General features: G+C 42.8%; 1 protein-coding gene across 3 annotated transcripts; it reads left to right on the forward strand.

Moving 5' to 3' along the window:
• The first annotated feature begins 1,587 nt into the window (after nt 1-1,587).
• dapk2a (death-associated protein kinase 2a) lies at nt 1,588-16,961 on the forward strand. Of its 3 annotated transcripts, none has more exons than XM_072379899.1 (9): nt 1,588-1,769; nt 1,844-1,988; nt 5,966-6,187; nt 9,181-9,319; nt 13,486-13,615; nt 15,019-15,094; nt 15,170-15,322; nt 15,405-15,450; nt 15,951-16,961. In XM_072379899.1, exons 2-9 carry the CDS (start codon nt 1,927-1,929, stop codon nt 16,605-16,607), a joined length of 1,485 nt encoding a protein of 494 aa, XP_072236000.1. In that variant the 5' UTR covers nt 1,588-1,769; nt 1,844-1,926; the 3' UTR covers nt 16,608-16,961. The 3 variants fall into 3 exon arrangements, with proteins under 3 accessions (XP_072236000.1, XP_072235998.1, XP_072235999.1); XM_072379897.1 differs by having other exon boundaries at nt 1,869-1,988; XM_072379898.1 differs by lacking the exon at nt 1,588-1,769 and having other exon boundaries at nt 1,777-1,988.
• Nucleotides 16,962-17,115: the final 154 nt, after the last annotated feature.

A 17,115-nucleotide genomic window follows, 5' to 3' on the forward strand; every position in this document is an offset into this window, starting at 1 on the left:
ATCTAGTGACTCCTCCACCTTTCATCGCTCTGCCAGTCATTTTCCTATCTCTGTTCCTCATCACAGATTGAACTTTAACCCCTTAACCTCGGAGTTTAATTGACTTTTTTGGTGGGAAAACTATGACAACCGGTTGTTAAAAACAAACCGGCCTTTCCACCCGTGGCCCATCTTTAGCACCCAGTTCTCCCATCACAGCTTCAAACAGTCACACTTAAAGATAACAAAAAAACACGCATCTGAGACGTCAGAAAACAGCATTAAGACAAGATCTATGCATTTATTAATAATAAAAAGTGAAGGATATCATTTCTGTATCTGAAAACGTGCACAATGTATATAATATTGATTTGTTAATATTACACCATGCATTATCGGTAGGGCTTTAAAGTTTGCATAAATACACCAAATATATGATCAGATTTTCCACACAAGCCCTAAATTTAGATTGAGGAAACCAATTAGTTTATTGAGATAAAAAATATTCTGCCTGATAGTTTATTGAGGAGTTCTGAAGTTCTAACGTTATCACTTAACGTGACGGTGAACTATGAATCAGGGGGTTTTTAATCAACGGGACGATAATTGGTGAATTGGCACATCATTTTATTTAAAAGAACAGGGATCAGTCTGATCTTTGCAACATGTCTGCTGAAGTCTGTCAGTTGTTCTGAGGAGTTCAGATAAAAGAGCTGTGATGCTCATCTGAGTGGAACAGGTGACAAAACCATCTGCAGAGACTTCTGACTCCACCAACCCTCAGTCAGACAGACTTAGAACCATGTGAAAAAGTGGTAAATGACGAGCTTTTAATACTGTTGAGGATGAATTGGACCCACTCCAATTCACCTGTAGAAGATGCCACAAACTCATTTGGTTTTGGCTTCTCTTGAAGGTCATTTGTGCAGTTTGTTTTCATTGATTTTTACTCTGCTTTTATGCGTATACAGACTCATGTGAATTTAACATTTATCCTGGTCTCATACAGTGTGTTGGCTGTTTTTAACTGGAAGGTCTCAGCTTGTGAGGATCAGTGGAGTTTTGTCTTTTCTGCCAGATCCCCACAGGTGTGTGTCCTGTAAGAGTTTGAGCTGGAGTCAAAATGTTGGGCATCACATTATTATTATTATAACTGTCTCCCCTGTTATAATTAGTGACCAGTTGAGATGGTGAAACTCTACAAGTACAATGGTTCAGGTACTGTAAAGAAGTTGACCTTTGAGGATTATGTTGACCCTGTGTGTTGTAAAGGTCACCAGAGGACGAACTTTTGCCTCAGTCTAAGACGTTTTAACTTTGATAAAACTTTTTTATTTTAATCTGTTTTTATTTTTCCTTCCATCATATTGTAAATGATTCACAAACTTTTCAGCAGCAGCAGAGACAACAGGTGCCGACCGAACAGATGGTCAGGGAAGTCAGAGCGCTAAATTCAATTTAGAATACGATTAAGTCAAAGTAAACTGACTTATCTGCAAAGCTTTACTCTGATTTAACACTTTGGGGTAATAATCTGAGTCTCGGCGGGGTTGTTATCAATTCGGCAAGAAATTAATTAAGCTAAAGCCCTCATAACTCAAGATCTCAGTTTTCATTATGTCAACTGGGGGTTTCAGAGTACGGAGCAGCGCGACGTTAAATTAGTACTTTTCTGAATGGAGTTTTGTATGGCGCTCACAGCGCGTTATATCGCGGGATCCTCGTGGTGTGAGTCGCGCACGGACAGAACATGGTGTCCACTGACACCACATGAAGTAGTCCTGAAAACGGTGAGAAATGATCCGCTCATTACTCCCCGTCACATCACAACATGCTGTTTGAGCGTTGAGGCAGCCTTTTACAGGTTTAAGTGCGGTTTGTGGTTGCAGGCAAACAGGTGAAAAGTGAGTGACTGTAAATACAAACACCGCAGTGAAGACTGCAGCCATGGATTTATTCAAGCAGCAGAACGTGGAGGATTTCTATGAAATTGGGGAAGAGCTGGGAAGGTACAGACATGCATGCTGCATGTAACATGGACTAAAGTGGTGATGAATTATGTTCAATGAGAGAAGAACTCAGAGTGACAAGGAGCTTGTTGGACTCAGGGTGACACGTTTCTAACTGCACTCACTGACCTGAATTTGATTCTACAGCTGAGATTATGAGTTTAAAAAGTGCCATGTTGACTGATGGCAGCAGTTTTTGAGTCCTTTTGAGCAGAAAGTCTGACTCTCAGGCGCTGATTCCTGGTTCTTTGTGGTGGAAACTCGACTGTTGGTGAACAGAAGAAACTGTTTGACAACAAATAGTCAAAAATAAGATTTTTTTTTTCTTTTTCTGTATTTTAATACTCACCGAAATAAAGTAGTTTGATAAAACCACAGTTTCAGTATAAATGAAAATAATTTGACATTACATTTTAAGGTGGACTCGTGGTTTTTGTTCTGAGGTTCTGGTGCAGTAACTTGTTGTATCAGACTGAGGAAAAATGTTATTTATGAACCACAAAATATCAAAGTAAAGTGGTCTTGAGCAATAGTTCTCCAGCTTTCTGAAGGTCTTTCAGAGTTTCTCTTTGGACATTTTATGCATTTTCACTCATTTTCAGCCCAGTTCTTGTACCTGATGTGTTTTTTCTTTGTTAAGCCACTTAACTCTGACCTATGAACCATTCAGGCAGAAAAAAGGCTCCTAACTCAAGGGATGAACCAGTGTTGTGTCGACACAGAACAGACAACTTAGCAAAGAAGCCATTTTAAACTGGATCTTTAGGCACTTTGTTACTAGCAGCCTGTCACAAAGACACATAATTTGTTCCCATTTCTTTAGTTGCATCTATGAAAAACAGCAAAGAAAACACAGTTTGACAGACAGAAAATAGGATTTCTGCAGCAACAAGGTGATTCCCAAAGAGCTATTAGCTGAAAACTTGGCATATCTCAGCATGGTGTGCAGTGTGTCCTTAAAACATTTGAGGAAACTGGACAAGTGGAGGACAAAAGAAGAAGTGTCAGGCCTAAAAAACTATCTACAGCAGATGAACAGGATCTGAAAGTGATGTCCTTAAGAAAGAGGAAAAAATCCAGCTGTGACCTGACAGGACCTGAGAGATGCATCTGGACCTTCAGCTGATCCATCTACTGTTGGCCCAAGCCTCATCAGAAATGGTCTCCATGGAAGGGTGGCTGTCAAGAAGCCGTTCTTAAGGAAGGGAAACAGGGAGAAAAGGCTGAGCTGTGCCAAATGACACAAGAAGTGGACTGAAAATCAGTGGCAACAGGTCTTATGGAGGGATGAATCCTCCCCAGAGCCCGGACCTCAACATTATTGAAGCAGTGTGGGATCATCTGACAGAGAACGGAACAAAAGGCAGCCCACATCCAAAGAAGAGCTTTGGGATGTCCTTCAAGAAGCCTGGAGAACTATTCCTGAAGACTCCTTAAAGAAATGACAGAAAGCTTGTCTCAGAGGGTTCAGGCTGTGTTGGAGAATAAAGGAGCTCAGACCAGAGATTCACTTTAAAGCTGCTGAGAACTGATCAAACTCAGATTCTGGATTTATCTTCATGTTTCAGCTGTTTCCTGTTTTCCTGATTTAAAAAAAAATAAAGAAATGATGGTTGATCAGGACTATCAATGCAAAGTGATCAAGTGCAGTTTGTAGAACACTAAATAATTGTTTTAACTTTTTCATTTGTTAGACTATAAGATTCAGACAGTTTGTAAAAATCTGTATTAAATGCTTGCCAGTTAGCATAAGTGTCATAAAAAAGGAGATGATGCTATTTACACAAACTGTGAAGAAAACTGGACCCATAAGAGAACGCCTCTAACTGATCGGCCAATAAAGGCCAATAAAACTTTACATTATTTATCAATTCAGTCGTTCATTCATTTATTAGATGACTAAAAGTTGATGTTTTATGTAGAAATACTTTTGTTGAGTGTTTTTCCGATATTTCATCTGGTTTAATTACAGATTTACAGCAAAGAAAATGTTTTTTTTTGTTTTGATGTAGAATTCTGTCTGAAATGATATCTAACGTGTGATTTATATTTTTACAGCTTATAAAACGTGTGTATTAATCAGAATCTCCACTAACAGATAGTTCACTTCTTCCCTTTTCCTGTAGCTGCCTGAAAGGTGTTTTTACACAGCTTCTTCTCTCAGTGATGTTTGTTGACACATTTCAGGCGATTTTCTTACGATTTTTGGTAAGTTACAGACTGAAAAAGGACAGAAACAAAGCGGCTGCATGTGCTTTCAGTGTCGGACAACTGCCCTGCATGTCTGGCTGCTCTATCTTTAGCTGCAGTTTTATCTGCTCTCAGACCGGCTGCATATCAGGAAGCTACAAACTGCTCAGCTAAAACAGTCCAGCAGCGCTATAACCGTACTTTTACATGTTTGCTTATTTGTGGTGTGAGTGCCAGCAGTGTGTGAAACACTTAAAATAGAGATGACTTCTGAGAGCCTCAGCAGTCCCCGTGTCTTTTCACCCTGACTTCTGTCTTTTCTTCATAAAGTTTAACTTTTTTTGTGGTTGCAGCTCCCTCTTCAGTCCATCTGAATTCACCAAATAAAGCAGCTTCTCATGAACTCAGTTCAGTCTGCTATGATTTAGTGAAACTAATGGATGCATCTGATTTATCTGTATGACGTTGGTGAGACTAGAATACGTGCTTCTTGATTCAGGAGGGAGTTTGTTCAAATATAGCCTTCCAACAGCTGGGTTACAAAGTGCTTTGTACAAAAATAAAGACAAAAAGAAACAAGTAAAGTGCAACATTTCTACTTGAGTACTTGATGAGGACCTAAAGGCAAGAACACAAAAGACAGCTGGTTAAGGACAAAAAAACCTAAATAAACCCAACTTTCTTTAACTTAATGACAACAAAACTGAAGGTGCTGCAGGGCTGGAAGAACAGGAGAAAAACATCCTCAAAATAAGACTCCAGACAGACAAAAATAAGGAAAGAGAAACAGGAATTAATCCTCATGTGTGACGATGGGATAGAAGAAGAAGTCGGACGATGAAGATGGATAGTGGCTTTATTAGAATTGAAGAGAAGGTGCATCTGAGGCAGGAACAACACACTATGAACAGAAAAAACCAAGGGAATGACTGACAGAGAAACTGGAAGGAAAAGATGGCACCGAACCACTGGATAAAAGCGTCAAAGAACTGGCCGGGAACAGTCAGCATAGTGGGAGGGATGCCTGGGGGCAGGTGGTAGAAGGTAGAAGCTAAATGACAAAAACACAGAAACGATGATCTCACAAAGAAGGAAGAAAACTGGACGGTAAATGTGCCGCACAGGTGAGACAGTTTGATGGCAAATAACTCAATTTAACCACGAATAAATCTGAAAAACTTAACAAAAAGCAACATAATGAATAAAAGATCACGATGCTAACAAATGTTGCTCCAGTTAAAGATGTGTGATGGGGCTGTTCAGCAGAGCAGAGAGATGGAGTCCTGCTGGGTGGTTAAATCATCTCAGAAGAAATCCCAGGAATCTTTACCCAGGACCAAATGATGGTTCTGGTTCTGATATGCATTGGTTATAGAGACCAACAGGAGAAAATATGTCCAAACTAAGCTCCGTTTAATGGAGGTAAAGGTCTTTTTTTTAATCGTTTGGGATTGTGTTTTTATCTCTGAGAAGCAGTTCTGGTGCCTTATTATCTGATGATTTATTCATCCATCTGCTGTTGTTGTTGTTTACAAACAACAAAACAATTAAACACAACAATAAGCAGAACAGGAACCTGGTGAGTCGCACAAAAAGAGATGCGACCTCGTCTGAGATGGTTAATGCACGATCCATGTTGCTGGAAATCTGGTCCGAGTGCTTGGTTCCTCCCCACAGTTACATTGACCCGATCCCTCCTTCTACTCTTAAATGTTCCTTTTGGTTGTGAATCCCTGCTTTAGTCCAACTTGACCTACTTTTTGAGGCTTGGCTTTGATCTGTTTCAGTGGGCAGTTTGCAATCGTAAAGCAATGCAGGGAGAGAAGCACGGGCCTGGAGTTTGCTGCCAAGTTCATCAAGAAGCGGCAGAGCATGGCGAGCTCGAGAGGAGTGCGTCGGGAGGAGATCGAGCGGGAGGTGAACATCCTGCAGCAGATTCAGCACCCGAACATCGTCACTCTGCATGATGTCTACGAGAACCGCACCGATGTGGTGCTCATCCTGGAGCTGTGAGTGTCAGAGAATCACTACAAACACTTTTATTAACTCTCCAACTTTACCCAAAGTCAACAAAGTCTTTATGTTTCTGTTTCTGTATTTATCAGACGCTTTTATCCAAAGTGACTTACAAATGAAGATATAACAGCTTTATATAAAGCTAACAATAAGCTCCATAGAAGGAACCCAGGAGTCCGACTCTGTCAGAGGGGACAGAGTAGAGATAGGGTGCAGGCATAGAAGGAAGAGCAGAAAGATAAAGTGCAGAGATAGAGGGGGTAGGGAAGTACAAGGTAAGTGCTGGGATAGGAGATGCTCTCTGAAGAGCTGGGTTTTCAGGAGCTTCTTGAAGATAGACAGGGACGCCCCTGTTCTGGTAGCGCTCGGTAGGTCATTCCACCATCGTGGGACGACACATGAACAGAGTTTGGATTGTCTTAGGCGTGGTGTAGGAGCTGCTAGACGACAATCCTGGGACCAACGGAGGGACCCAGTTGGGACAGAAGCCTTTGTGAGAGCATTCAAGTAGATGGAGCCGCTCCACTAAGCTCTTTGTAGCTAACATCAGGGACTTGAACCTGATGCGGGCGGCTAAGGGCAGCCAGAGGAGCTCAATGAACAGAGGGGGGACGTGTTCTTTTAGGCTGATCCAAGACCAGACGCACCGCCGCGTTCTGGACCATCTGCAGAGGTTTCACAGGCTGGAGACCAGTTAGGAAACCAGTTAGGAGACCAGTTAGGAGAACAGTTAGGAAACCAGTTAGGAGACCAGTTAGGAGAGCGTTGCTGTAGTCAAGGCAGGAGATGACCATGGCCTGCAGCAGGAGCTGGGGGGCATGTTGGGTCAGGTATGGTCTGATCTTTCTTATGTTTAGTAATGCAAAGCGGCACGAACGAGCAACCGAGGTAACGTGATCTTTGAAGGTTAGTTGGTCGTCAATCATGATGGTTACATGTCATCCTGTTAGGATGAATTCCAGGAACACGTGTGTTAAACAATGTTAAAGACACCTTAAATATGTTGGGAAGGTAACATTAGAGTCCTACTCTGCAAAAAAATCAGGTTTTTAACATTTAAAACATCCATAAAATGTTTGTTTTAACATTTTTGTGCCATCGCTCACCTGTTCCTGACCTCTCAGAAAGGTGAGGTCAGACAGACTGTATGAGCTACATAAAACATTGGAGGAACCATCCCTCACCACTTGATGGGTGGAGCTGCACGACTATAAGCTGCTTGTGTTGTGAGGAACAGATTAAATGAGAAGCTCGCTAGCTGAGGAGAAGTTAGCTGAGTTTGGGTGGAGAACCTGTAGCTACAGGGGAAGTGTAGCTGGAGTCATGGAAGGCAACAAGAAGCTCAGTTGCTCAGGTTAGAAAGGCTAGATGAGGTTGGGAGCTGGACTAAACAGAGCTTTCAGAGAGCAAAGCTGAAGAAAGGCCAAGCAAGAAGCACTTCCTCGGACTGCTGTCTCTGCAGCGAGCAAACTTTTGGATGCCAGGGCCTCTTGCTTGGTCTTTCTTCTGCTGTGGGACCTCTGGAAGCTCTGAGCTACTCGCACCTGAACTGCTGAAAGCATAGGAAATGGGGAAATTATTTACCATTATTCATTCTTTATCTAACTGAGATTTATTGATCATGCAGTCAAAACAAATTGGATGTATAAAAGGATGATTGAATTACACCAGTATTGGAAATGATCATCACTGACACCTACAGGGAAGGCTGCTGTGGGTGTGGCCAGATTGATTCAATGAGGAAGAGGAGGTAAAGTCATATCCTGAGTAATTTTAAAAGCATGCAGTAGAACCCTTTGGGATGTGGAAGAACTGCTGTTAAGCGTCTGTCTGCACCTGTTTCTGATTATGTTGTCATATGTCAATGTGGACTTCCGGTATTTTTAAACCTGGACCTTATTTCTGGCATGAAATACGTTCATCTGCTCACCGAGAACAGTTTGGTGAAAGTCGGCGTCCTTCGGAAGATATTTAGATAACTGGAGATCCATATAACGGAGTGAACGGGGCTTAGAGGATGCAGCCTCTAAATAAGGCATTATCTGTCTTTATTTCACCAATACTTTAAGAAGAATGAATGAATGAACGTGTGCTATAGCTCTGTTAGCTCATAGCTGCTGTGTTGTTGTTATTGGCGGCTATCGGGGGTGACAGGGTTTTTCGTTCTCATTAACGAAGTCCCACCTTAAACAGAAAGAACCGCACAAGATATCAATATCAAGTTCAGCTTTTGCAAAAGGGGAGAACCGTCGCTGCTTCAGCCACAGTTTTGTATGTGTCTAAGCAACCTCCAGCAATCTCCGACTCCCTTTTTGCAGCAGCCTGGTTTTATTCAAGGATAAGAAAAGCGGAAGACCTTTACAAAACAAAAAGGTTGCATAGAAATTTCAGAGCGTGTGAATCTGTCTAACATTTAGAGACACATCCGCAACTTCAGAGTGTGAGACCTTGATGACAATCATTCTAAGAGATACATCTACAAATTAGTTTGAATCAGGCATTGTGCTTGTAGTTTGAACTCAGTTAAACTCTTAGGCTCTGTCCTGAAGCATCTCCCTTTGTTCATACCCATCACATGATGAAATGTGTGTGTGACTATGAACAATGATTAGAACTAATGCAGTATAAGATCCATACATGATCCCACATGATTTTTATGGTATAGCATATGAGTGCAATTAAAGCACAGGAATATAATTGTAAAACAGGGTATATCATGAGATAACAACTAAAAACTCTAACAGGGGGGCTTATAGAGGGCTTTCTACACACTCATCTCCTGGGATGACGTCATCGATGCCCGCTGCTGCAGCACAGCTCATTCACTCAAGTTATCTAAATATCTTCCGAAGGACGCCGACTTTCACCAAACTGTTCTCAGTGAGTAGATGAACGTATTTCATGCCAGAAATAAGGTCTCGGTTTAAAGTTTGATCGATGCTGCAGTCTTAGCAGCAGCAAGCAACTGGTTGTGTTTGTGTTTCAGGGTCTCTGGAGGTGAGCTGTTTGACTTCCTGGCCCAGAAGGAGTCCCTGAGTGAGGAGGAGGCCACACAGTTCATCAAGCAAATCCTTGAGGGGGTGAACTACCTCCATGCCAGGAAAATCGCCCACTTTGACCTAAAGGTTTGTCCCAACACGACACACTACACAGGACATGTGGTCACATCTCTAAGGGTCAAAGTGCGTGTCAGTGACCTCAGTTCATGTAAATTGTCAGCTGCTGTGCATCTCTCTGAGTCGACTACATTTACTCCAATCATGGCCCCTCCATTATCTTTTTGTTACGATGCAGAGGATAAACAATCAAACAAATAGTACATTTGTTTCTGGCCTCCCCCTAATCAGCATCTCACATCCTGAAGTTCCTCTTTGTCTTTGCAGCAGGATTTGCTGTTCTTGATTCTACTTTGTGAGTGCAGGGTTTTATACGTGGATATTTCTTGACGTACGTACTTTTCAGATATTGCGAGTGCGCCCTCTGTCAGTATGAACGCTGCAGAGTCTTTTATACATGCAGCTCCCTCCTGACCTAAAAACCATCAGTATGGCCTTTTCAGATGATCTTAGGCAACAATCAAGTAAATCAGGGGTATACCCAGAGAGCAAAAAATGTCAGGATTTGCAGAGGATGGAGGCGAAGACAGAAAGAGACGGTAAGCGGATGCGTCGTTGAAAAGAAAACCAAAGATGGTGCCGAGGCTGAATTAAACTAAAACCGAAACTCAAACAGAACAAACGAAGGAAGGACAACATCCGTGATCCGGCAAATGACAGGGAAAGCTGTTGGGAGGGTTGATCAGTTGAGTAACAAGAATATAACAGAATCTAACATGAGGCGCATTCCCACTGTAGGAACCTTCTGCAGTTCCTAGAACCTTTTCAGGAATTGGGCCGTTTTTTTCGTGCATTCAGATCACGGCCCTCAGTTCCTGGAACCATTTCAGCTCCTTCAGGGTCTTTTCTGGGCTCCACAGGAACATGACGTAGGTGTTTGGTGGCTGTAGCTCCGCCCCTTGTCTGAAATGTTTACTCATACGACACGGACCCAACCGGCGCCTGTTTAATAAGTTAAACTTCGTCTCCTTTGTCTGCGGCGCTCTGCTCTCCTTCTTTCCTCCATGAAACGAAGAAGTATCGCCCGCTGCTGGATTCTCCGTCTCCTGACTCTCGCTGTGAGCTCTTCCAGCCTCCATCTTAGAAGCCTGATGTGATCGTCCATGATTAATATCACCGCCATGCAGACCAGGAACACGGTGGCCTCCTCGCTCTCCATGTTAGCTTCTTGGTGCTGTTGTTTTCTTCTCTCCTTACTTTTCCCGGGTTCTGTTTAGTTGTTGAGTGGCGCTAAAGTAACACGTCTGTCGCAGACGGCTGCGTCACATCAGTCGCTGTCGAGGCCCCCGACTCATGTGCAAATGCAAAATGAAACGGTTCCTCTGGGGAAGGGCAGGTCTTAGAACGTCTCTGTCCGAATGCGGCTATTGAGGACAAAAACTGAAAACAAGGAATAATACCAAAGAAAATACCGAACCAGAACACAGGAGCTGAGAATCAACTAAACCAGAGCAAAGACTAAGAAACCAAAAGACAGAAAAACCAATACACAGAAACAGTGGACTGTGACAACAGCGATGATAGTAACCTGCATCAGTGCCAGCTCGCTACATCTGGCCCATACAACTCCTGCCAATACCAGAACTGAGCCTTAAGTGCCAAAAGTGGCCCACATTAGGCCCAAATGTGTCCGCTATTAGGGTAAAGCCTCGTTTATGCTTCTCCGTCACATCGACAATTCACCGCCATGCCGCTTCAGGGGTTATAGCCGGATCTTTTTCCAGTCACAGTTAACAACAGCAAACAATGAGGTGGAGCAGCTGTATTTGCAGCTGGAGCTCATTAATATTGAAGAACAGATGCTTTTATTGGAAATGTTGAAGCTCTAGGCTGAACGGGTGAATTTACAACACTGGATGAACACTTTTGATACTTTCGAATGTCAACGGGCCGATTTGACGAGCTACTTCGCCGTGTACAGCCATTAAGACCGAAAATGACGTTCTGAGTGGACCAATCACAGCCCTTACGGCCTGCATCAATGCGACGTGTAGCTAGAGTTTTTTGGACGTCGATGCCGTAGCTACGCCGAAATGACGGAGAAGCATAAACTACACTTAAGAGATGGCCGACATGTAAGCAGGAGCTGGAACATTCACAGCTTTGAAAACAGGTGAAACCTCACAGGGAGTCGGTGGTGGTCAGCTGGGATTGGTGTGTCACGGTCACTTCTGTCAGTCCGTGTTCAAAACCTGGCAGCAGCATTTCATTTCACCTGTTACCTGGAACCAGAATAAAATATGGAGTCTGCAAGAAAAAGGAGCATGAATGAGCCTTTCTTATGTTAGTGCATTTAGCAGAAGCTTTTATCCAAAGCAACTTACAGGTAGGTAGGGTAAGGGGGTCTTGCCTAAGGACCCCTACTGGAGGTAATACCTTTCATGCAGGGGATTTGAACTCACATGGAAGGTGGCAATTGTTATGGAAGTTTTCAATCGCTTCCTTCCTAATACCTCTGATGAGCAATGAAATAGAGTTACTTTTTGTTGTTTTTATTCTTCGTTGCAAGGAAAAAGATCAGCGGAAATGGTATGAAAAAGATCCAAACAAAAGAAATACAGAGCATTTATACCTGAGGAGGGGGGCTTTGTTCTTTAGATGTGTAACAACATCTCCAGAGGGGGGCAGGATGCAGTCTTGATTATAATTAAGAAACAGGAGGTTAAAACAATTATCTTGTCTGAGTGTTAATTAAGAAGTAAATAGTTTAAAACAATTAGCGTGTCTGGGTGATAGAAATGGTTAATGTGGATTGGAGAGTCTGTCAGTCCTGAGATAAAATTTACCATCACACAATCATACCACTACACTATTCTTATTCAGAAATAATGACCCAATCTTTAGTTTTTAAGCTGTGTTCCATCAGCTTTCTTGTGAGTGGTGAGCAGAGAGCTGGGCTGATAACCTGCCAAAGAACCAAAGACCATCAGACTCTGCACAGTCTGAGCTGACCAGTGGCCTCCATCAGCGTTTTCTCATGTTCGTTTTGAAGAGTTGCACTAAATTTGAAAGAAAAACAACCTTTTTTATGCTCACTGGAGGTGGATTTAGCCCTATTAGAAGAAGAGTTGATGCTGGAAGCTACACAGTTACTCAGTTCTGACAGAGAGAGCATGTAGCTCACATGACTGGTCACATGATCAACCAGCTGTTTCTGTTATTAAAGTTGGAAGTTGAAAAGTTTTTTCTGGTTTTGCTTACTTTAGTTTCCAGTTTCTCTGTTTATTACAGTCATGTGGAATATAGCACCATCTACTGACTACACTACACACTAATTAATTTACTCCAAACCAGCTGATGGAAACAAACCAGAGCATTTTCTATGAAGACATTCCATAAGTTTGCTTTTCTTCTTGATGGAAACATCTTTAGCAGGAGTCAAAAGTCACTCCAACATTCTTCCATCATGCATCTGGACAAGAGGAAAGATCATTAATGTGAAATTAACAGATTTGTATGTGTATATGTAACCGGTTAGCTTCTAGCGTTGTCTGCGTTGTGTTTTTATGAACATGAACAGGCCCAGACCAGGATATCTTTCTCCTTTTATTCTGGTGTAAAAAAGGCTTTTTACACCTTTTATAAAGGTGTAAAAAACAACAAAATCCTCGGGTCAGTCGTGATCAACGACAAATTAAATGACACAGAAATATGTTAGCGCACTAGCAAGTTAACAGAGGCTAAAACTCTGAAATTTCTGTGACCACAGTGTCGCTTTCCTCTCCCAAGGAGTTCAACAGCAAAAAGGGGAGAGGCAAAAGCGTGAGACACATATGTTTATATTTATGTATTTAGCAGACGCTTTTATCCAAAGCGACTTACAGGTAGGCAGGTAGACTAAGGGGGTCTTGCCTAAGGACCCCTACTGGAGGTAATACCTTTCATGCAGGGGATTTGAACCCAGGATCTCCCACATGGAAGGTGGCAATCATACCACTACACTATCCAGAATATATAAGACGTTCCACATATTGACTCAGTAGGTCAGACATGTCGGGTAATAACTATTTTGTGTAATTATAAATCTATTACTTCTGTATAATTGACTCTGTTACATATATTCATGTGTGTTTCCATCCATTTTTGGTGTGTAAAAGAAGTAAAATCCTGGACGTTTTGCTCCTGATGAATGCTAACGGCATGGAGTTCTGTCTTTTTTTTTTGCTCGTCTGCAGCCTGAAAACATAATGCTGCTGGACAAGAATGTTCCGCTGCCCAGAATCAAACTGATTGATTTCGGTCTCGCCCACAAGATTGAAGCCGGAGTCGAGTTCAAAAACATCTTTGGAACGCCGGAGTTTGTAGGTGAGACGGGTTTTCTGCCTCCGGTCTGAAACGGGAGCAATTCTAAATGTTTACAGAGTAGATGTACATCACAGAACTAATTCAAAGGTTTAGATCCTCACCTCAGAGGTGTTCGGAGAGCCTTTATTGTTCCCAACTCTGGGAAAGTCTGTCTGAGGCTGAATGGGCTCTGGATGTGTCTACACAAAACATCTTTTTATATCTGTTTTAATCCTATTCAATTAAACTCTGTTCAGTTTTATTTTTTTAAAGCCCAACAAAAATCATCTCAGTTCACTTACAGTCCAATTCAAGCCGATTAGAATGGAATCAAATTCATTACGTTTCAGTTCAATTCAATTCAATTCAATTTTATTTATAAAGCGCCAGATTACAACAAATGTCATCTCAAGGCACTTAAATAATAAAGTCCAATTCAAGCCAATTGGAATTAAATTCATTGTAATTATAATCCAATTAATTCATAAAGAGCCAATTTAAAAATAATATCCGAGCTAAGGAAACCAACAGATTGGACCGAAACTTGTCTTCAGTCCAATCTCCCGTCCTGAGCCTGAGGGACTGTGGAAAGGAACGACTCCCTTTAACAGGAAGAAACCTCTGGCAGAACCAGAACCAGGAAGAAACCTCTGGCAGAACCAGAACCAGGAAGAAACCTCTGGCAGAACCAGGAAGAAACCTCTGGCAGAACCAGACTCAGGAAGAAACCTCTGGCAGAACCAGGAAGAAACCTCTGGCAGAACCAGAACCAGGAAGAAACCTCTGGCAGAACTAGACTCAGGAAGAAACCTCTGGCAGAACCAGACTCAGGAAGAAACCTCTGGCAGAACCAGAACCAGGAAGGAACCTCTGGGAGAACCAGGAAGAAACCTCTGGCAGAACCAGACTCAGGAAGAAACCTCTGGCAGAACCAGAACCAGGAAGAAACCTCTGGCAGAACCAGAACCAGGAAGAAACCTCTGGCAGAACCAGAACCAGGAAGGGTGTCCATCCGCCTCGACCAGCTGGGGTTTGAGAAGACAGAAAAGAGGGAAAAGAGGGGGGAAAAACACCATAACACCATTCAAAGGATACCTGCTGGAACAGGGAAACACAAGTTAATAACCACAATAATGTCACATGGACATAAAATCATTTGAGAAATTAAACAGGGGAAAAGAGAGCAAAGTGAGGAAAGGTGTGACAGATGAGGTTCAGGACAGTTTAGTCCAATTCAAAGAGAGACAATTCAAATAGCTCAGGAAACCAACAGATCCCTTTGACCAATTCCCATGACTTTGACTTAAATAACCTGATTTTCTCCATTCATCTGTACATGAGAGATTTTAAACATTGTGATTTGTGTCAAAGTGAAGCTGAAGAAGCTCATTTCTGTCTCTTTCACCTTTATTTCACCTTTAAAGCACCAGAGATCGTCAACTATGAGCCGCTGGGGCTGGAAGCCGACATGTGGAGCATCGGTGTCATCACCTACATCCTGTAAGAAAGCCACAAACGACCAGCGCTGGCGCCGCAGTCTGACAGGACGGTGACCGGCTCTTTGTTTCCTTCCAGGCTGAGTGGTGCGTCTCCGTTTCTGGGGGAGACCAAACAGGACACGCTGGAGAACATCTCGGCCATAAACTACGAGTTTGACGAGGAGTTCTTCTGTCACACCAGTGAGCTCGCCAAGAAGTTCATCAGCCAGCTGCTGGAGAGGGATAAGAAGTAACATCTCATTTAAACATGTCTCAGTGCAGGAAAGCTGTGTTTTACGTGTCGTACTCATGGTTTTTTTTGTCTTTGTTAGGAAAAGATTAACAATTCAAGATGCTCTCAATCACCCGTGGATCAAGGTAATGTGAAAGTCTGTGTTTAAGGTGTAAGCTCATTTTATTTAGACTATAAAAGTCCATCTAAACTGAACTAAAGGTGCTGCTGAGGAGGATAAAATACCAAAGATATAAAGTAAGTTTACGACCAGAAACTGACGGGAGAACCAGAGTATTATAACCACAGCGATCTGTAAATAACCGAGGTGACCAGAGAGCTGCATGTGTGACTATAGGGTGGAAGATCTGGGTTTGAGCCTTGGTTTTGTGGAGAATCTGAGAGTTTTCTACATTTTAATGCCCCTTTTTTAATGTCTAACTGAAAGGGAAACATATGGAGGACTCTCCAAGGGGATGTTTCCTTGTTTGCTGGAGTCTGACCTCCAGATTCTAAACTGAAGCTATGACACTGACGGCTGATTTCATCTCTTTTAACTCAAAGAAAATCTTATGACCACGTTAACAAGGTTGAAAAATAGATCTTTTCCACATTTTTCTAACCGTTCCATCCTTGAATCTTTCAGTCCAACGAGCACAAAGAGGAAAATAAAACTCAGGAGCCGAAGAAACGGGAACGACGGCAGCTGAAGACCAAGCGCCTGAGGGAATACACCATCAAGTCCCACTCCAGCATGCCCCCCAACAACACCTATGTCAACTTTGAGCGCTTTGCTCAGGTGGTGGAGGACATAGACCAGATGGAGAGCTCGTTCATCGACCTGGCGGCGGCCCACGACTCGCTGCAGGAAGACATCGACGCCATGGTCTCCATATACAATGAGAAAGAGGCCTGGTACAAAGAGGAGAGCGAGAGCGTGCGCCACGAACTCTCACAAATCCGCTACGAGTTCAGGAAGGTGGAGGCCACGAAGAGGAGCGTGCAGGACGACATGCACGCGTTCAGCTGCAGCCTCGCCGCCGTCAGCGAGCGCTACCAGGAGAGGCAGAACCACTTTGACGCCCTGCGTCTGGAGCTCAGCAGCGAGCTCAAATGGGTGCAGGAGATGGTGGCGTCCTTTCCAGTAGATGGAGGAGGTGGAGGATACCCCAACTGCAGCTTCTCCACCGTCTTCAACAACGACGTGAACGAAGCCCTCAAGGAGCTGCTGAACCGCTCCTGCGGAGGAGAGCTGCTGTCCGGGATCGACCTGGACCTCACTGAGACTGGACAGCAAAGATGAAAAGTCCGGCTCAGGTCCATCTTTAGGAGGCTGTAAGCGAGTGAAGTGTTTTCCCCACAGAAATGTGTCCTCACATGCAGTTTAGTGAAGGATTTTAGCTCAGTGAGGTCAGTAAGACTGCAGATATCTGCAGATACAAACCCACATAACAGCTGTTTTATTTAGAAATCCACAAATCAGAAACGTTTGGGATGATTTGCGACATACAAAAAATAAAAATAAATCAGCCACAGTTCCAAAGAAGTTGGGATATTGTGTAAAATATAAGTATAAACAGAATTCAAGCATTTTCCAGTCCCAAAAACAGACATTTCATTCACAATAAAACATATCAAATGTTGAAGGTGGAACATTTTACTGTTTCATGAACAATATCAATTCAGCTTGAATCTGATGCAACACATCGAGTTGGAAAATGGCAACAAAAGCCAGAAAAGTAAGTGGAACTAAAAAGAAACGGCTGGAGAAACAGATGCAACTAATCAGGTCCATTTGCAACAGGTCAGAA

This window comes from Leuresthes tenuis, unplaced genomic scaffold (assembly GCF_036924035.1).
Source record: "Leuresthes tenuis unplaced genomic scaffold, fLeuTen1.0.hap1 SCAF_2, whole genome shotgun sequence".
Taxonomy (NCBI): Eukaryota; Metazoa; Chordata; class Actinopteri; order Atheriniformes; family Atherinopsidae; genus Leuresthes; species Leuresthes tenuis.